Source organism: Lepidochelys kempii, chromosome 5 (assembly GCF_965140265.1).
Source record: "Lepidochelys kempii isolate rLepKem1 chromosome 5, rLepKem1.hap2, whole genome shotgun sequence".
NCBI classification, from domain to species: domain Eukaryota; kingdom Metazoa; phylum Chordata; order Testudines; family Cheloniidae; genus Lepidochelys; species Lepidochelys kempii.
The window spans coordinates 1,820,270-1,841,257 of NC_133260.1; the positions used below are offsets into that span (position 1 = coordinate 1,820,270).

At 50.2% G+C, this 20,988-nt stretch overlaps 1 protein-coding gene across 3 annotated transcripts in view; it reads right to left on the reverse strand.

The window, feature by feature from the left end:
* Positions 1 to 597: 597 nt before the first annotated feature.
* LOC140911063 (phospholipid-transporting ATPase ID-like) overlaps positions 598 to 20,988 on the reverse strand; it is a 131,064-nt gene continuing 110,673 nt past the window's right edge. For all 3 annotated transcript variants that reach the window (XM_073343294.1, XM_073343293.1, XM_073343295.1), the window contains 5 exons: positions 14,735 to 14,818; positions 11,710 to 11,955; positions 8,905 to 9,043; positions 5,474 to 5,604; positions 598 to 3,830 (listed from right to left, as the gene is read on the reverse strand). In XM_073343294.1, coding sequence (XP_073199395.1) covers positions 3,615 to 3,830; positions 5,474 to 5,604; positions 8,905 to 9,043; positions 11,710 to 11,955; positions 14,735 to 14,818 — 816 coding nt within the window. In that variant the 3' untranslated portion in view covers positions 598 to 3,614. The remainder of the gene's footprint in view (positions 3,831 to 5,473; positions 5,605 to 8,904; positions 9,044 to 11,709; positions 11,956 to 14,734; positions 14,819 to 20,988) is intronic.

A 20,988-nucleotide genomic window follows, 5' to 3' on the forward strand; every position in this document is an offset into this window, starting at 1 on the left:
CGTCACCATCGCCCTCTAAGCATATGTCCCGTTGGGTCAGGACAGTCCCCTTTTTAAGCCCTATCCCGGATGTTCCAGCTTTTTTGGCACAACTGGACATTTGTCTGATCGTCAAGAGCCAACGGGACAAATGCCCAGTTATGCCAAAAAAAAGGGGGGCACACCCCCTACAGGGCCATGGATGAACATGGGGGGGGCGAGTGGCGATGGCAGGGCAGGCTGGTAGCTGGGGGAGGAGGGGTGCGGGGGTGGGGGATGAAGGATGCTCGGGCCAGCCCCACACCGTGTCCCGTTTTCCCTTTAGGGACTAGGTTACTCTACCCAACTGCCTCCGTGACCTGTCCCTGCTCTGACCACCCATCAATCCCTCTCTCAGCTGCCCCACACAACCCCTCCTCCAACCCACTGTCGCCCCCTCCCTGCTCCAGCACCCCTCCACTTTCCTCCAGAGGTGGTCTGGGTTGTTAGTGGGTTAGATGGCTCACTACTCTGGTGCAGCCTGGCTCTCCCTGTGTTCCTCCTCCTGAGATCCATGCAGGGAATAATGTACCTACACCTGCTCACGCCCCAGGGACCAAGGAACAGATTACACGCACATTATTCATCCCGTTGGCCACTATTTGTATTCAAACATTATTTTACAAGCCAAGGAGAGATGCTTGTGGAACACCAGGGCCAATTTCAACACATTGAAAACAAAGATTGGTCTTGTCAAACTGCTGAAGTCTTTGCAGTTGGAGCAAGTTCACCAAGAGGATCATCTATTGTGTGTCTTATGCAGCATTTGCAAGTCCGGCCTCGGCCCGGGGCCAAGGAGTCCGTGTTGTGTGCAAACCATATCAGAGCTGTGTCTGGGGTCCCAGAGCTTCCCTGGTTCATGAGCAGCCGGCCTGCCTTTCCTTCTCAGCTCTGCAGCCCACTACACCACACGCTGGCGACAGCCTGGCAGGCTGAGCCGTCGGGGATGTCAGTTTAACAATCTAAACTCTCCCCTTTGGTACCATGGGGAGGCCAACGTTATTATCCAAATCCGAGTGCCGAGGTGATGGTCTCAGGGACGTGACCACAAGCCAGAGGGCGGTGACGAGCAATGAGTGCACTGCTCACTTTGATTCCCCACGGCGCACTGCATTGCTTGGGGTTACGGCTGACTCTGGGCAACACTGTGGGGTAGGGGATGTTCCTTTCCCCTGCTGTGCAAGGGTAGACCCAGCCCCAGGTCCGAAAGCTAATGCTGTGGTTTATAACACATCCCCAGAGCCCAGTGGAATCGACCCTCTGTCTCTGCTGGTGCTAAGCCCAGAGGAGAGTCATGTCCAGAGAATAAAACCCTTTGTTAGAAGAGTATAAACAATTCCACGCTGTCACTGTTAAAACAAGGAGCCCAGCAGGGAACAAGGAGCTCCAGGGAGACGAGGCCTGTCGCAGTAACACATCCCTTCTGCCAGGGCCTGGGGGATTCCGCACAGAACCCTGTTACCGCTAACATGTGTAATGTACAGGGATCCCAGCCCAAGTAGGCAACGAATCCAGCCCTACAACCCTCCGTAAGTGGTTAGAGCACCCGGTTGAGGAACTAACAGGGGGTTGCTTTGTCCTGCAGGCAAGACAGCTCAATAGAGATGGGTTAGTAACACTAATGGGCCTGATTCTCCTGATTCCAGCACGCTGGCTTTACACCAGGGTAACTTCACCAAAGCCAATGGAATAGCACTGGTGTAACGGACTGGAGAACCAGGCCCAATGGCTCAGCAGCTCCAAGACTGGCAGTTTCTAGTCTGTCAGGTCCGCTTGCCGCTGTCTGACACAGCTCTCTGACCTCACACCTGGGACTTAGGGGCAGTCAGCTGTCTGTATTGCAGGGCTGATGGATTCGCCTTCCAACCAAAATGGAAAAATCAGGCAAAGCCGTTTGGTTCAGGAAACTGTGGAGATCGCCAAGCCTGAGCCAAGGGAGGTTTCTTCTAAACCTTCACCCACACTGCTCAGGAGACGAGGGGGAGAGACAGAAGAAGGGGGCTGGCATGTTAAAGAGCTGGGCACTCAGCGGTAAGGGTGAAAACGGCACCCTCCCATTGGCCCTGTGCAGCTCCTGGAGGTTCAGTTTCTGCCATCAGAGGCTCTCTTTCAGTTCCACTGAAGTCCACGGGAGCTGGGTGTTTGTGCTGGAGAGCAGAATTTGGCGGGTCTGGTTGGAAAGCCACCTGCTGATGGAGGTTCCCTTGTGAGACCTAGCCATGACCCGAGGGATCCTCAGGGAGGGATTTCCCAGCTTTACTTTAACTGAGCAGCTCTAGCATTTGTGGAATTCAGGAACTTAGTGTTTTGGTGCTTTTCTGTTTTAAGTCTAGAAGAAACTGCTGGTGCCTGGCTGCAAAACCTGAGAACAGTGACATTTCCCAGCAGGCTGGCTCTGCAGGGCAGCGCAATTGCAGGCCCTTTCCCCTGGATGTCGCCTGGAGAGCTGAACATCTGACTTGCAGCACCTCCCAAAGGCAGCGGGGCTGCACCTCCAGGCAGGGGCTGCGCTTGGGGCACTGGCCGTAGACCTGGACAGAGTTACCCACCAGCTCAGAAGGTCATTTCCCACCTCATACGCTCTGTGACGCAGCAGGGAGAGGGGAGTGTTGACCTGGGAATGTGGCAGGGGAGTTTCACTGGGAGACCTGAGAGCCTGTCACCTGAGCCAGGAGGGGGTGGGGGAGGTGACACCTCTGCCTGGGAAACTGGTCAAAGGCTGCAGGAGGGAGCCTGCTTGGGGGGGGGGGGGGGTTAGTTTCAGTTTGGGGCTGGGTGGCGGAACGCAGGGAACCCCAGGGCTGGGGTCTAAGCTCCCTGCTCCCCCAGAAGGACTTGACTGAGGGGTCCTGGTTGTTCCCACAAACTCTGTTTTAGACTGTGTTCCTGTTGTCCAATAAACCCTCTGTTTTACTGGCTGGCTGAGAGTCTCAGTGAATCCCAATAAGAGGGGTGCAGGCCCCGAATTCTCACTCCGTGACACTCTCCAAATGCTCATGTACATTATGGACAAATGGCCGCACAATTACTTAGATTGCAAAGATTTGGGAGCTGGGGTTTGAGGCACTGGGCCCCAGTCACCCCTGGGGTCAGTGGAGTTCTCCCAGGGATGAATACAGCTCTGAAAGTTTCATGGCATAGTTCACGGCAGAAACAAACCTTGTGGATGGAATGAGCTTACATAGCTCTGCCCTCCCTCCGCCCTGACCTCACTGTGCTCGGAGGTACGGGATTGAGGGGATGAAGCAGGGGCATCACGGATGATCTTGGTGCATGGAGTGGGCATTCCCCTGCACGTTCTCTCTCTCAGGCCACGGAGGGATGGGGGGGTTGGTCTGCTCTGCGCTTGCCCCTCTCAACTTGTCAATGCCACACATTTAAGAACTTTGACTCATCCTGTTCTTTCCACCCTTCCCCTGCCTCCCTGGGAGCAGCATGTGCCCTTCGGAGCAGGAGCTGGAGTTAGAGAGAATGCCTGGGTGGAAAGAGAAGGCCTGAGTCCTCCTTGGAGGAGCTGACAGGGCAGTCCTGGGCAGGTGCAGGCTGGGAAGCTGTGCAGAGCAGAGTTTCCTTTCCGGCTGCTCTGATTCTTTCGTTCACTTGTGTCTGTTTTTCTCACTATTGGGTGAAAACGTCCCTGTTGTCGTGAAAGGCAGTTTCGGCCGCATGTTTCTCCCAGACATAATGAGCGCGCCGAAGCCGTGCTGATGGGAGAAGGCGTAGCCGGAGCGACGGGTGCTGGTACGGCGCAAGCGTGTCTTGGGCAAGGGAGGGGGCGGCCGCTTCTTAGCCTCTCTGATCTTGCGTAGGACCTGAAATCAGAGAACATCCCGCTCAGCAGGTGGGAGAGACAGCTGGGCGTGGAACGTCCTTCTGCTCGGGGCACATTCCACAGTCCTGTGCTTCACAGGCAGAAGCAGGTCCCTGCAGAGGCTTTAACTGGCCCAAAGGCAGTAAGCAGGCTGGGTACAAATGGTTCCTAGCAGCCCCTTGCTCCTGCACGGCAGGGCTATCAAATATCAGCCACGGGGCATCTTTTCAGAGCCAGACTGGCTATAGACACAGGGCTCGTGAGAGCACAACGAAGATGGAGGTCTGGCAGGGTCTGGAGAAATGCTGACCCTCCGCACCTCCTGTTTGAGGCAATGGGAGCTGCAGGTCCTTGGCCTCTCTCAGGGTCAGGGTTTACCCTAGGTCCCAGCTTGCCAGCCGGCCGGGACCCCTCCCCAGCCAGAACAGCCCTCTCAGCAGACAGCTCATATCCCGCAGGCACTGCGGGCCTTGCCGAAAGTGGTGCGTGCTTGCTGTAGGGAGCCAGGCCCAAGCCACAGCCTGGAGCTGGGATTCTGAGCTCCCCTGCCAAGGACAGGGCACTGATCGGAGAGTCTGGGCCAGGCCCGTGTCCAATACTGTAGTTCAATAAACCCACCTACTGCCCACAAACACTGGTCATCCCATCCGAAGTGGCAAGAGCCAGCTAAACTCAGCAGGGAGGTTTGAACAGCCTCAACTTCAGCTCAATGTGTCCTCCGGGACGGCACCCCTTCTGTCTCTCGAGCTGCCGATTTTCTGTGGAACCATCACCCTCATCCTTAGCGGCAGAGGATCTAGCTACGTCACCTCCCCTTCCCACAGGGCCTCTGGGCAGCTTTGCAGGGACCAAGGGCATGATGATCAAGTGGTGTGGCCATAAGGCAAGGGCCACAGTCACGGGCCTTGCTCAGGGATGTTGTGCCTTAATACGGGCAGAGCACAGAAAGAAGAGAAAACCTGGGGGGGCGGGGAGGGCAGCAGCGTTGAGCAAACTGCTCCGGTCGGAAGTGAAGCAGAGCATCACCTGCAGCCATGCTAGAGGTGGTTCTCCTCCCGGAGATTCCCTCACACTAATGTGGCATGGCCAGCCTGCTCTCCTCACTACGGCAGCCCTCCCCTGCCTTTCCCAGCCTCCCCCCGCACCCCCCCGGCAGGAACAGCCCCACCTCTGCTGCTTATTCCCTAGGTGTGGGAGGGAGGCTGGTTCCGGAGGAGAGTGTGGATGTTAGCAGAAGAGGAAGCGGGTCCCTTCAGCCAGCAAAACCCAAGCAGACGTGTACGTCTGGGAGGCCGGGCCAGGAACTGCACACCTGCACTGCAGTAGCAGGGGGCGGCTCTGTTGGCTGTGAAATGCACAGCTGCTTTGTCACCAAAAGCCACAACACTTAAACCCTGCACCTAAAGATAGCCCTGCTTCCCCAATCCCCCCACGCCCAGATCAGTCTAATCCATGTCTCAGTAATCTCAGGCTGCAGACGGTCTGAACTGTGCCAAACCCTCCTTCCCAGGCAGGGCTACAGGCGTCAGTCCGGGTAGCACTCGCACACTGAGCAGGCCCAGGCCCCCGGACCCTGACTGCGCAAAGCAAGCTGAGTGGGGCTACGACAGCAGAGGTCAGGCTCCTGCTCTGTTACCCCCTTACTTTGTCACTGACGGTCGGCAGTAGCTGAGCCTTCAGAAACCGACCGCCAACCACCGGCAGCACACACAGGATGATGCTGAGGAAGATCGCCAGCCACACACTGGGTTGATTGAGGGTGTTTCGAGCTGCCCCTGAAAAACAAGAGCACAATGAAAGCCGTGACAGCAGCAGTAGCGGGCGCTTCCATTCATACAGCCCCTTTCACGTGGAGGGATCCCAAAGCGCTCTGCAAACGCAGTGGAATACGCAAATTATACCCAAAGCTCATGTAATCCCCCAGTGACCGCAGCCCACTCGGAGGTGGGACTTGGCAGGGTTTAACAATGCACAGCCACAATACTGCACCAGTTTGAGACAGCACGGGAAGACTAATCTTGTGTCCAAATCCAATTGCAGTGCGGGGTTAGGGAGGCAGAAAGGAATGACCGGAACTGGAGTTTGCTGGATGCCAGCGTTAACAGCTTGTCACTTTATAAAAAGGCAGGGGCTCTTTAATGACTGTCTGGGGTCAAGACCTCGATGTTTGTCTCCTCCAAAGATAGTCATCCTCCAGCAGCCCCTCCCCAGGAACTCCAAGGGAGAGTGCCACATACTGAATCCCCGGCACCATTCCCTGACGCACTGTGGGCTACTAATGTGGCTGCACTTGGAGAGCAGACAGGACTGTGGTCCTGTGGGAATCTGCACAGCCTTCTAGTTAAATGGCTGCCTGCTCCAGAGGGAGAGTAGTCAGGCCCAGGGGGTAAAACTTGCAGGGCAGCTCTCGGGGGGAGATGGAAGGCTGCCCCATTATCCAAAGCCAAAACACCCACACTTTGTTCCCCCTCCATTCCTTCAGCCTTTGGACAGGGCTAAGCAGCCTGTAAGCACCTCCGTCCAGTGTCTAATGCTACCGCTGCTGGCAGTAATGCTGCTGGATGTTCTCCTGACACAATCTCACTGGAGTTAAAGTATCCAGGTCCACTGGGCCTAGGCTTTACATCTTTTTGTTTCAGGAAGTGGAGGAAGTAACCAGGGGAACATCCATTTTAGACCGGATTCTGGCCTTCAGGGGGAAATTGGTAGCAAACCTGAGGGAGGAAACTGCATTTGGGTGGAAGTGGTCATGAAAGGAGAGATTGCAGGATTCTGAGGAAAAGGAGGTGTGAGAGCAGCAGCATGCAGACAATGGATTTCGAATAAGCAGACTCACAGGCACCAATTCCGTGGGTGCCCCCCAGCGCCTCCCCTCCGCCAGCGGCCCCACCAATCAACTCCTCCCCCACCCCCCCCAGCACTTTCTGCCTGCTGTGATCAGCTGTTTCGACGGTGATCGGTTGTTTTCCGCATCCACTGAGAGTAGGACAAGAAGCGCTGGGCTCAGTCTGCAGCCAGGGGGAGGTTATGTTACATCTTAAGAAAAATGTTCTAACTATTAGTCTACAGGCTTCCAAGGGAGGTTGTGGAATCCCCATCGCTGGAGGTTTTGAAGACCAGGTTGGACAAACATGGTGAGGGATCGTCTATGTTTACTTGGTCCTGCCTCAGTGCAGGGAGCTGGTCTTGATGACGTCTCGAGGGCCTGTCTAGCCCCACATTTCTATGAGATGGCTACATTACGGATATCTAAGATTGAGAGGTCAGTTGGTGTTGGGGGTTGTCCAAGCAGAACAGGGAATAGTCCATATCCTTGGTCTATAAGATGGCATCTGCTGTCGAAGGTTCTGCGTGACATGTAATCCTCAGTGTGTTGGGTTTGCTCAGTTTCCCTAGAGAGCCTGTAGCAGGCCTGCTCGGGAGGTGTCCACCTGCTGCTCTGTCAGTCCTACCTAAGCCAGGCAGAGGTAATGCTTGACCCTCTTCGATAAAAATACCAGCTCGAAGCCATTGGAACAAAGTTTGTCCCCAAGACATTCCAAGAACTTTTTGGAAATATTATGTTTTTTTGTATGACTTTTCCAACAAACGTCAGGGTAGTTAAAGTCACCCCATTGCTGCCAGGTCTTGTGTTTTGGATGGTTCTGTTATTTGTTCTAGAAATGCCTCATCCACATCCTCCTCCTGATTCAGTGGTGTATAGTAGACTCCCCTACCATGACATGCCTAGTTCCCTGCCTTTTATCTTTACCCGGAGACTTTCAACTGGTCTGACTCTCACCTCCGTCTGGACCTCAGAACAAGTGTATATATTTTTGATGTATAATGCAACCCCTCCATTCTTTTCCCTGCCTGTCCTTCCTGAACAAGTTGTCCCCTCTGTACCAATAGTCCAGTCATGAGACTTTCCCCACCAAGTCTCTGTGATGCCAACTGAGTCTTAATTAGTTTATACACTAATATTTCCAGTTCATCCTGTTTACTCCCCAGACTCCTTGCATTTGTGTGTAGAAATCTAAGATGCTGAGCAGATTCCCCCACTGATTTCCCTCCTGTTGTTCCTATGACCCTATTGTAATTTTCCATGTTGCCCCAACGTCTAGCTCTCTGTTACAGTCACCTTTTTTTCTCCTAGGCATCTAAGTGCCGATGGGCAGAATGGAGCTTGGTTTCATCTCTCATCCGAAGGACCGAGCCTGGAGGAGTTAAGGAGCTGGTGACACTGCAGTGTGTGTCAGCCAAAACACTGCCTGGAGACTGGTACCAACAAACCTTAGGGCTTCCAAAACTAAAAGATGCTCCCAGCTGAGCTCTATTCATGTTGGACGCAGAGAGGTGTTGGAGCTGGTGGGATTATTTGAAGCAAACACCTTCATTGAGGCTATGGTCCCCTCCTCCTGTTCACAGTCTGTCCACGAATGGACTCATTCCGATGATGCTGTTCACAGGTTGCATGTGCTCATAGGCACTTAGGCACAATAACGTCAGTCAGAGGGCTGCTCACAAATCATTTGTCACCAGCATTCATTTGCTATTTTGATGGGTAATTGCACAGTGAAGTCACATAGCATAGATTCTCTCCCTGACTGGGTGACCACACTTTGATACCTTCCGGGACCAATACACAAGCTTGTTCGCATATGAACAAACATATTTGTACAGACAGACTTTCCCCAAACATTTGTGGGGCCCAAACTCCACCCAGCTGCATGTTGGAGAAGAGATAAAAATAATAGGCTGCATTAAATCCAATTCAAGGGATTTATTTGGAGGAGTGTTTGCAGACATGTGCAGCGTTCACCTGGCTATAGGGCATGTGCGTGTATATGGGTATGCATGAGTGTGCATTGTGTGCTGGTGAATGGGCACATGGACATGTGTATGCACGAGTGGGCACCAGAGAAAACGAGCATGCACTGTAGTGTGGTGTAAATACCTGACGGCGACAAATAAGATCCACAGCTTGTTATTGTCTCTATGGGCACTTCCTCAGTACATACTGGATGTACTTCCACCAGGTTAAGTACAGCCTACCCGGAGACACAGCCCTCTGCATCAGCTGTCCAAGTGCTTACCAACGAAAGGGAAGGAGGCTGCGAAGATCAGGTACATGCCGTCACTGTACATGGTGAAGATGATGGCAAAGTAAACGGAAAGGCTGCCCCAGATGAAAAACTGGTTCACAGCTGTCCAGTAGGCAGTGTCCAACCCAATCTGAAAGGATAAATCAATACAGCAGCAGTCAATGGCTTTAACAACCCCACATCCAAGTGCCAAACACAGGCAGGCAGAGAGGGCTGCTCCCCCAGGTTGTCCCCTACCCTCGGGTGTGGAACTTGTTCGGCCATCTGTCTCGTTTAGTCTGCAAATTGCTGTGGCGAGGTCCCGGCCCAAGAAGAAAGGCTGTGCACTCCGGGCCATGCACAGGGGTGACAAAGCGTTTGCTCCCTGTGGGTACCGGGCCCTCAAGAAATAGGGGGAGGAGCCTGGAAGACCCCAATTTGCATAAGGCGGAGAGCCTCAGGCTGTGGAGCTGAGAGCAACTCCACCCATCCTGTCAGCACTGCCTCACCCTGACCCAACCCGAGTCTCAGCAAGGCAGTGGCTCAGCTGGCCCCCTGTGCCAGCCTGGTCTGATGAGACCAAGATCACAGCACCATAGAATCATAGAATATCAGAGGTGGAAGGGACCTCAGGAGGTCATCTAGTCCAACCCCCTGCTCAAAGCAGGACCGATCCCCACTAAATCATCCCAGCCAGGGCTTTGTCAAGCCTGACCTTAAAAATATCTAAGGAAGGAGATTCCACCACCTCCCTAGGTAACGCATTCCAGTGTTTCACCACCCTCCTAGTGAAAATTTTTTCCTAATATCCAACCTAGACCTCCCCCACTGCAACTTGAGACCATTAAAGCTATCAAATCCCCCCTCATTCTTCTCTTCTGAAGACTAAACATCCCCAGTTCCCTCAGCTTCTCCTCATAAGTCATGTGTTCCAGTTCCCTAATCATTTTTGTCGCCCTCCGCTGGACTCTTTCCAATTTTTCCACATCCTTCTTATAGTGTGTCAGACACTGAGACATGTCAGGCTGGAAGGGACCTCGAGAGGTCACCTAGTCGAGCCCCCTGCATTCACAGCAGGACTCAGTATTATCTAGACCGTCCCTGATAGGTGTGTGTCCAGCCTGCTCTTACACACCTCCAATGACGGAGATTCCACCCCTTCCCTGGGCAATTTATTCCAGGGCTTAACCACCCTGACAGTTAGGAAGAATCATAGAACCACAAGATTAGAAGGGACTGCAAGGATCATCCAGTCTAAGTGTTTCCTAATGTCCAACCTAAATCCCCCTTACTGCAATTTGAGCTCATTGCTTCCTGTCCTGTCCTCAGCGGATAAGGAGAACAATTTATCACCCTCTCTCTATAACAACTTTTTACATACTTGAAGCCTGTTATGTGCCCCCTCAGTCTTTTGTTCTCCAGACTAAACAAACTCCGGTTTTTCAATCTTCCCCCACAGGTCAAGGTTTCTAAACCTTTAATCCTTTTTGTTGCTCTTCTCTGAGCATTCTCCTATTTGTCTACATATTTCGCCAAGTGTGGTGCTCAGAACTGGACACAAAGACTCCAGCTGAGGCCTTTATCAGAGCTGAGTAGAGCAGAAGAATTTCTTCTCGTGTCTTGTTTACTACACTCCTGCTAATACAGCCCAGAATGATGTTCAGGTTTTTTGTAACAGTGTTACACGGGTGACTCGTATTTAGTTTGTGATCCACTATGACCCCCAGATCCCTTTCCGCAGTGCTCCTTCCTAGGCCGTCAGTTCCCATTTTGTGTGTATACAACTGATTGTTCCTTCCTAGTACTTTGCATTTGTCCTAATTGAATTTCATCCTGTTTATTTCAGACCATTTCTCCAGTTTGTCCAGGTCATTTTGAATTCTAATCCTGTCCTCCAAAGCACTTGCAACTCCTCCCAACTTGGCATCGTTCACAAACTTTATAAGTGAACTCTGTATGCCATTATCCAAATCACGTATGAAGATATCAAACAGAACCAGACCCACGACAGATCCCTGTGGGACCCCACTCAATATGCCCTTCCAGTTTGACTGTGAACCATTGATAAATATTCTCGGAATACAATTTTCCAACCAATTGTGCACCCAGCTGATTAAATTCAATAAAGTAAGTTCATCTAGGCTGTGTTTCCCTAGTTTGCTTATGAGAAGGTCATGTGAGACAGTATCAAAAGCCTCACTAAAGTCGAGATACATGACATCTACTTCTTCCCCCCCCCTTCCATCCATGGGGCTTGTTTCTACATCCACAGAATGTGGAAGTGAAGGGCATCCACCCAATGCAGACACCACTGCCCATGTAAACAGACAGTAGATACACAACTGTGTGCCTCAGTTCCCCACCTGTAAAATGGGGATAAGAATCCTCCTCCTCTCCCAGCCCAGTTTATGTTGTCTGTCGGTGCTGTAAACTCCCCCGCACAAGAGCTCTGCCTCACTATGGCCCCTGTACTGAAAAGACTTCCACACAAGCAGTGCCACTGAAGAACTGAGCAACTCACGTGTGTCCACTTAAATCTTTGCAGGATTGGGGCCTGAGTGTACGTACAGCACCTGACGAAATCCGGTTGGGGCCTGAGTGTACGTACAGCACCGAACGCAATCTGGTTGGGGCCTGAGTGTACGTACAGCACCGAACGCAATCTGGTTGGGGCCTGAGTGTACGTACAGCACCGAACGCAATCTGGTTGGGGCCTGAGTGTACGTACAGCACCGAACATAATCCAGTCTCAATCCCAATTGGGGCCTCCAGGCACTACGATAGTAAAATAAATAAGTAAATAATAATTCCAGAGACCTGCACAGAGACCACGATCAGTAGGCAGGTCTGGGCCATCAGTGCGAAGGACTGGTAGTCAGCAATGGCTTTCCCATCGCTTCTCATGGTGTCGTACATGGCCCCATAGGGGATGAAGAAGAGAATGAGGGAGCTGTAGATCCCATGCAGCACGCACTTGACAAACTCGATCTTGTTGAAGTAGAGATTCTGCTGCCCGGGTTCATAGAGGTGAGGGAACTGCAGGCTCCAGCGGTCATCCACGTCCTGGGAACAGAGGGGAGAGGCTGGCAGCCCAGCAGTGACATGGACCCCCCTGACCCCAGCTATGACATGCGTTCCTGCGTGGGAGAGCCCCAGCACACCACTCAGCCATGCTGCCCAATGGGTCACATCACCAGAGCACTCGGGGCATGTTCTCCAAGGTGGAGTTTACCTTCCCAGTGCTGATGAGAAGGAGAAATGGAGGTTGCATGCCCAGTGTCCAGGACTGTCTCACATGGAGCCCTGAGCCTGTGAGCCACTGGATGTCTCTCAAGTTCCCACCCGTTTAGCCTCTGCAATGCAGAGCCAGGTTATGCCACTGATATATTGCTGGGGCAAAGATAGCAATGGAATGCAGGCTCTGAATGATGGAGACAAGTGCTCCGTATGAAGCACTCCGCAGAAAGGGGTAAGCATAGAGGGTCTGGCCTGGAGACCCCCATGAGCCCTGGCTGTGGCCATCACACCAGAGGGTGATTAAGGGGACTGTGAGCGTTAACCCATCTCTTTGGTCTGCATGGGTCCATACATAGTATTGAGAACGTGAGCGCCATGAGGCCCCAGGACAGTGAGTTGGGGCTCAGGGGTTTTCCGGGTGAAGAAAAGAAGGCACTAGGTGGAGCGGGGAAGAGGGAGCATGTTAAAGGCACAGTTTTTAAGGTCAGGCTTGACAAAGCCCTGGCTGGGATGATTTAATTGAGGATTGATCCTGCTTTGAGCAGGGGATTGGACTAGATGACCTCCTGAGGTCTCTTCCAACCCTGATATTCTATTATTGATTCAGAGATCGAGGGCAAGAAGGAGGAGGGAGATCTCTGCATTCTCCAGGAGGTCAGTCTAGCTAATCACAGTGGTCCCTTTTGGCCTTGGAATTGATGAATGAATCTTTCTTGGCAGCAGGGTTTAACTCAGTGCTGTCTTAGCTGGGGGGTGGGGTGCAGGGCAATGGCCTGTGGGTAGCTTTGGTCAAGTTCAAGGTGAACAAGACTCAGGACTTTCTTGACAGTGCAAATGAGTTACACTAGAAAATACTCAGTCTGTGTCATATGAACATAAGAACGGCCAGACTGGGTCAGACCAAAGGTCCATCTATCTCAGTGTCCTGTCTGCTGACAGTGGCCAAGGCCAGGTGCCCCAGAGGGAATGAACATGACAGGGGAGTTTTGATGTTCATCCATCTACTGTAATCCACTCCCAGCTTTTGGCAGGCTGAGGTCTAAGGACACCCAGAGCATGCTGAAGGAGTACTTGTGGCACCTTAGAGACTAACCAATTTATTTGAGCATAAGCTTTCGTGATGCATCCGATGAAGTGAGCTGTAGCTCACGAAAGCTCATGCTCAAATAAATTGGTTAGTCTCTAAGGTGCCACAAGTCCTCCTTTTCTTTTTGCGAATACAGACTAACACGGCTGATAGTCTGAAACCAGAGCATGCTGACCATCTTGATGGACCTGTCCTCCATGGACTTATCCAATGCTTTTTTCAACCCAGTTACTCTTTTGGCCTTCACAACATTCAGTTTCCCTTCCCCAAAATAAAGACCAAAATCTGCCACTGCTTGGGAAAGGGCAGCAGTACAGAGGATATAGCTTCATACATATAAAGGAGCTAAGATAAAAATACACGATAGGACAGTGGGCATCCCCCAGGAAGTCTTCTTCCTTCGACTGTGTGCTCTGTGCCTTTAGTGATCCATTTTATTAATATATTACTAAGTATTTGCTTTATCTAGAGATGCTGGTCACACTCCAAGGGATCATGGAGCCAGAGATCAAAGAGTCAGAGCTGAACCACCTAGGCTGCCCAGAACCCTATGCTCATAGCCCGGCATGGTTGATGCAGGCCTCTGACATGGGACACCTACCCAGATTCCACCATACCAGGCCCTATGGGAGACTTCCTAACCAAGGTGTGCTCTGCACTGATTTCCTTAAAACTCGTACGCAATTTCATAGGGTTACTATCAGCAGAGACTCAGAACAGAGTTCTATAGAAATTACTCTAAAATCCTACAGATTTTACATAGGAATATGACATCCAGACCAAAGGGAGTGATTCACACAACATCCTTTCTATAGGTTTTTTTTAAACCATCCTGTAGAATTCTACATCAGGGATATAATCATCCACCGCATTTCATTGGATGGCTCAGCATTCCTATACCAAGGTTATTTTCTATTAATTTGTAAAGGACTTTTCCAGAAAGGATTGAAGATCTCACAGCTTTTTTGTATAATTATGGATCTACACCAGTGTCCCTGGCCAAAATTCCCCACCCCCACTCTTACGTGTGCACTTGTTAGTCACCAGCCTTCACCCCAGAAGCAGTTGCATGTACATGATTGTAAAGGGCTTACAAATAGCACTACAGAAATACAGGACATTGGTTATTGGGCCACATCTTGAAGCCATTGCTTAATCCTTAGTCAAGGAAGATTAAGGACTGATTCAGGTTTCAATCCAGGCCCAACAGGCTGTGAATACTCTTCTATTAGGCGAGGGTTGTAGAGGGCACCTTTTCCATGACTGTCGCTAACAGTGCAACCCAGAGGGCTCCAGCCATTCTCAAACCAGGGGCCATACATTCATGACAAGATAGAATCTGCTCCCACACACTTCAGAACTGTGCTCTGCGCTCTACTCATTGCAGGGAAATTGCTTCAGTTTCTAGCACAGGTTTTATTCACCTAGTTCCTGTCCAGAAGGGATCACGGAACTGAGCCAAAGAATCCAGGAATAAACCCCCTAGAGGTGAGCCTGGGTATTAATAGTAAAGGTTACCTGGTCAAAGAGGCTCATTCCTAGCACCGGGAGGGAGGTATACACCAAATTGTAGAGGGTGATGAACCACTGATCATACACAGTCTAGAAAAGAGTGGAGAGGTCAGTTAAAAAAGGCATGCCTCTGTTCGTCTGTAACGGCAATCAATGACCCTGCCCACCTGTCCGTCTTTCACATCTTCATTCACAGAAGGTGCCATTCACCCCCGAGCAGAGGGCCGGCCTAAGGGCTAGGCCCAGGACACTGAGCTCCAGCTAAGCCGGGCGTAAAGGGCACAAACCATTGCAAAACAATTCCTTTGTTGTTCACGTTTCAAAATTAAATCTGTGGCACAAACAGCACCTGTCCAGGCTGCTACATGCGACTGAAAAGTAAATGACAGGTTTCAGAGGAACAGCCGTGTTAGTCTGTATTCGCAAAAAGAAAAGGAGTACTTGTGGCACCTTAGAGACTAACCAATTTATTTGAGCATGAGCTTTCGTGAGCTACAGCTCACTTCATCGGATGCATACTGTGGAAACTGCAGCAGACATTATATACACACAGAAATCATGAAACAATACCTCCTCCCACCCCACTGTCCTGCTGGTAATAGCTTATCTAAAGTGATCAACAGGTGGGCCATTTCCAGCACAAATCCAGGTTTTCTCACCCTCCACCCCCCCACACAAATTCACTCTCCTGCTGGTGCTAGCCCATCCAAAGTGACAACTCTTTACATAATCAAGTCGGGCTATTTCCTGCATAGATCAAGGTTTTCTCACATCCCCCCCACCCCCATACACACACAAACTCACTCTCCTGCTGGTAATAGCTCATCTAAACTGACCATTCTCCAGGTTTAAATCCAAGTTAAACCAGAACATCTGGGGGGGGGGTAGGAAAAAACAAGAGGAAACAGGCTACCTTGCATAATGACTTAGCCACTCCCAGTCTCTATTTAAGCCTAAATTAATAGTATCCAATTTGCAAATGAATTCCAATTCAGCAGTTTCTCGCTGGAGTCTGGATTTGAAGTTTTTTTGTTTTAAGATAGCGACCTTCATGTCTGTGATTGCGTGACCAGAGAGATTGAAGTGTTCTCCGACTGGTTTATGAATGTTATAATTCTTGACATCTGATTTGTGTCCATTTATTCTTTTACGTAGAGACTGTCCAGTTTGACCAATGTACATGGCAGAGGGGCATTGCTGGCACATGATGGCATAGATCACATTGGTGGATGTGCAGGTGAACGAGCCTCTGATAGTGTGGCTGATGTTATTAGGCCCTGTGATGGTGTCCCCTGAATAGATATGTGGGCACAATTGGCAACGGGCTTTGTTGCAAGGATAAGTTCCTGGGTTAGTGGTGATCCATCGGTGATCTTCCTGATAACACCATCCTGGCTACTATGGATGTAGAAGCCCTCTACACCAACATTCCACACAAAGATGGACTACAAGCCGTCAAGAACACTATCCCCGATAATGTCACGGCTAACCTGGTGGCTGAACTTTGTGACTTTGTCCTTACCCATAACTATTTCACATTTGGGGACAATGTATACCTTCAGATCAGCGGCACTGCTATGGGTACCCGCATGGCCCCACAGTATGCCAACATTTTTATGGCTGATTTAGAACAACGCTTCCTCAGCTCTCGTCCCCTAAAGCCCCTACTCTACTTGCGCTATATTGATGACATCTTCATCATCTGGACCCATGGAAAAGAAGCCCTTGAGGAATTCCACCATGATTTCAACAATTTCCATCCCACCACCAACCTCAGCCTGGTCCAGTCCACACAAGAGATCCACTTCCTGGACACTACAGTGCTAATAAACAATGGCCACATAAACACCACCCTATACCGTAAACCTACTGACCGCTATTCCTACCTGCATGCCTCCAGCTTTCACCCTGACCACACCACACGATCCATCGTCTACAGCCAAGCTCTGCGATACAACCGCATTTGCTCCAACCCCTCAGACAGAGACAAACACCTACAAGATCTCTGTCAAGCTTTCTTACAACTACAATACCCACCTGCAGAAGTAAAGAAACAGATTGATAGAGCCAGAAGAGTTCCCAGAAGTTACCTACTACAGGACAGGCCTAACAAAGAAAATAACAGAACGCCACTAGCCGTCACCTTCAGCCCCCAACTAAAACCCCTCCAACGCATTATTAAGGATCTACAACCTATCCTAAAGGATGACCCAACACTCTCACAAGTCTTGGGAGACAGGCCAGTCCTTGCCTACAGACAGCCCCGCAACCTGAAGCAAATACTCACCAACAACCACATACCACACAACAGAACCACTAACCCAGGAACTTATCCTTGCAACAAAGCCCGTTGCCAATTGTGCCCACATATCTATTCAGGGGACACCATCACAGGGCCTAATAACATCAGCCACACTATCAGAGGCTCGTTCACCTGCACATCCACCAATGTGATCTATGCCATCATGTGCCAGCAATGCCCCTCTGCCATGTACATTGGTCAAACTGGACAGTCTCTACGTAAAAGAATAAATGGACACAAATCAGATGTCAAGAATTATAACATTCATAAACCAGTCGGAGAACACTTCAATCTCTCTGGTCACGCAATCACAGACATGAAGGTCGCTATCTTAAAACAAAAAAACTTCAAATCCAGACTCCAGCGAGAAACTGCTGAATTGGAATTCATTTGCAAATTGGATACTATTAATTTAGGCTTAAATAGAGACTGGGAGTGGCTAAGTCATTATGCAAGGTAGCCTGTTTCCTCTTGTTTTTTCCTACCCCCCCCCCCCAGATGTTCTGGTTTAACTTGGATTTAAACCTGGAGAATGGTCAGTTTAGATGAGCTATTACCAGCAGGAGAGTGAGTTTGAGTGTGTATGGGGTGGGGGGGATGTGAGAAAACCTTGATCTATGCAGGAAATAGCCTGACTTGATTATGTAAAGAGTTGTCACTTTGGATGGGCTAGCACCAGCAGGAGAGTGAATTTGTGTGGGGGGGTGGAGGGTGAGAAAACCTGGATTTGTGCTGGAAATGGCCCACCTGTTGATCACTTTAGATAAGCTATTACCAGCAGGACAGTGGGGTGGGAGGAGGTATTGTTTCATGATTTCTGTGTGTATATAAAGTCTGCTGCAGTTTCCACGGTAAACATCTGATGAAGTGAGCTGTAGCTCACGAAAGCTCATGCTCAAATAAATTGGTTAGTCTCTAAGGTGCCACAAGTCCTCCTTTTCTTTTTGAAAAGTAAATGGCATCCACTGGCCTCAGCCCAGCACTGAAAAACAGCTGGGCAGTTCTGGAATATTGAGCCAAAATCCTGCAGCTTCCTTTAAAAGAACAAATCAATAAATAAAAAGACCCCCAAATTTACACTGAAGAAAATAAATAATAAATGAAATTAAACACAAATGAGCTGAAATACAGAACTATCTGGGCTCTCTCGTTTTCAGATTATGATGATTATTTATTAAGTTTATTATGAGTCATACCAGGATCGGTATGTATCTGAAGAAGTGGGTATTTTACCCACGAAAGCTTAGGCCCACATAAATCTGTTAGTCTTTGAGGTGCCACCAGACTCCTCATTGTTTAATTACACTATATCCACTGGATCATCCTTGTCCACATGTTCATTGATCCCCTCAAAGATGATCACTTTAGATAAGCTATTACCAGCAGGAGAGTGGGGTGGGAGGAGGTATTGTTTCATGGTCTCTGTGTATATAATGTCTTCTGCAGTTTCCACAGTATGCATCCGATGAAGTGAGCTGTAGCTCACGAAAGCTCATGCTCAAATAAATTGGTTAGTCTCTAAGGTGCCACAAGTACTCCTTTTCTTTTTGCGAATACAGACTAACACGGCTGTTACTCTGAAATCTAATAGATTGGTGAGGCATGATTTCCCTTTACAAAAACCCCAGCAGATTGTGTTCATCTGTGTGTCTGATAATTCTGACTATATTTTCAACCAATTTACCTGGTACTGAAGTCAGGCTTGCCAGCCTGTAATTGCCAGGATCATCTTTGCAGCCTTTTTAAAAAATTGGCATTACATTAGCGATCCTCCAGTCAGCTGGTGCAGAAGTGGATTTAAGTGATAGTTTGCATATCACAATTAGTAGTTTTGCAATTTCATATCTGAGGTCCTTCAGAACCTTTGGGTAATGCCACCTGGTCATCGTGGCTTATTGTTTAATTTATGAATTTGTTCAAAAACCTTCTCCAGTCACACCTCAAGCTGAGGCAGTTCCTCAGATCTGTCACCTAAGAAGAATGGCTCAGGTTCGGGAATCTCCCTCACATCCTCAGCTGTGAAGACCAATGCAGAGAATTAATTAAGATTCTCTGCAATGGTCGTATCTTCCTTGAGTGCTCCTTTAACATGTTCAGTGTCCAGTGGCCCCATTGGTTGTTTGCCAGGCTTCCTGCTTCTGATGTACTTAAAATTTTTTTGCTGTTAGATTTTGAGTCTTTGGCTAGTTGTTCTTCAAAAACATTTTTGCCTTCCTAATTATATTTTTACCCATGGCTTGCCAGAGCTGATGCTCCTTTCTATTTTCCTTGGTAGGATTTGACTTCCAATTATTAAAGAATGCCTTTTTGCTTCTAATAGCTTCTTTTACTCTGTTGGTTAGCCATGGTGGCATTTTTTTGGTCCTCTGTGTCAGGGATTCTCAAACTTCATTGCACTGCGACCCCCTTCTGACAACAAAAATTACGACAAGACCCCAGGAGAGGGGACCGAAGCCTGAGCCCATTTGAGCCTCACTGCCCCGGGCCGGGGGACCAAAGCCGAAGCCTGAGCCCCACAGCCCTGGGCAGGAGGGGCGGGGCGGAAGCTGAACCCGAAGTGCTTCAGCGACGCAGGAGGGGAGGTTGTAACCTGAGCCCCGCCGCCCAAGGCTGAAGCCGAAGCCTGAGCCCTGCCACCCAGGGCTGAAGCCCTTCAGCTTCGGCCACAGGTGGTGGGGCTCAGTCTTTGGCTTCGACTCTGGGCCCCAGCAAGTCTAACACCAGCCCTGGCGACCCCATTAAAATGGGGTTGCGACCCACAGTTTGAGAACCGCTGCTCTATGTTTCTTATGAGGTGGCAGCAGGGTGGTATGACAGCCACTAGGTGGCAGCAGTGATCCATCACAGGCCCCTGCAGAAGTAGCAGAAATTGCAACTGAGGCCAGTGTGGGATGCCGCCTTCTGACCCATATATCAGAGGCCTGCTGGGAGAAATGCTGACCTGCTCTCTGCTCGTCTGCTGCATGTTAGCCCCGGGGCATTTTCCTGGCCAAACATTGTCACATTATCTGGGTCTCCCCCGTGCTACTGTGAAGCACCCGCGTGTTCCCCTGTAGCTAGCACTAAGTGTACGGGTGCAGGGGACGTGGGCCACAGCACGTGGCTTTTCACTGTACAGACTTCCCTGGGAAGCAGCTACAATCCACAGGAGATTTGGGCTTCAAATAATTTTGTGGCATGTTGCTTAAACCAACAAAGGCAGCCATGGCATTGCCGAGCTCTGCCCCAGCATACGCTTCAGGCCCGGCCAGGTCCCTGCCTTGACTCCCCTGCCCTACCTATAATGTGAACCAGCCCATGGATTTCCTTCCCCCTTCTCGCATGTTTTCCCACGTGGTCCCCTCATGAATGGAACGGCCTCCGCATCCCCGCTTCTGGATTTACAAAATACTCAATAATTTTACATCAACATCCTTTCACAAAATCCTGATGAGTATGTGAAATTCCGTGACTCCAGAGAAAAGTGTCACTGGGTGGCTACTGGTGTTAAGCAGGCCTTGAGCACCCCATTGCTGTCAGCAATGGAGCAGGAGAATGGGTGAGAACATCAGCTAGGGAAATTCACTACCAGTGCCCATGGGAAGAAGAAGAAGTATCCCCGCCAGAAACACTCGGAATAATGACATATGAGTAATGTTTGCCCCAAGGAAGGAACTGGCTTGTCTCATCATGGCTGTATTTTGCAGAGGAAGCTACTTTTGTCCACAGGACTGAGAGTCAGGAAAGCTGGGTTCCGCAGGCTCCCCATGTGATTCAGACAAGTCACTCAGGACCACACTGTGAAAGTTATGTAGGCACCCAAAGCTGATGATGAAAAAAATCTGGCCCTTGGCCTTTCTATGCTTCAGTGACTCCATCAGGAAAAGGGGGATAACTGGACTTCCACAGAGTACCTCACAGCGGGACGAGAAGGGGGCTCTTCAGTCCTGTCTGTAAAGTGCTTTGGGCTCCTCTGCTG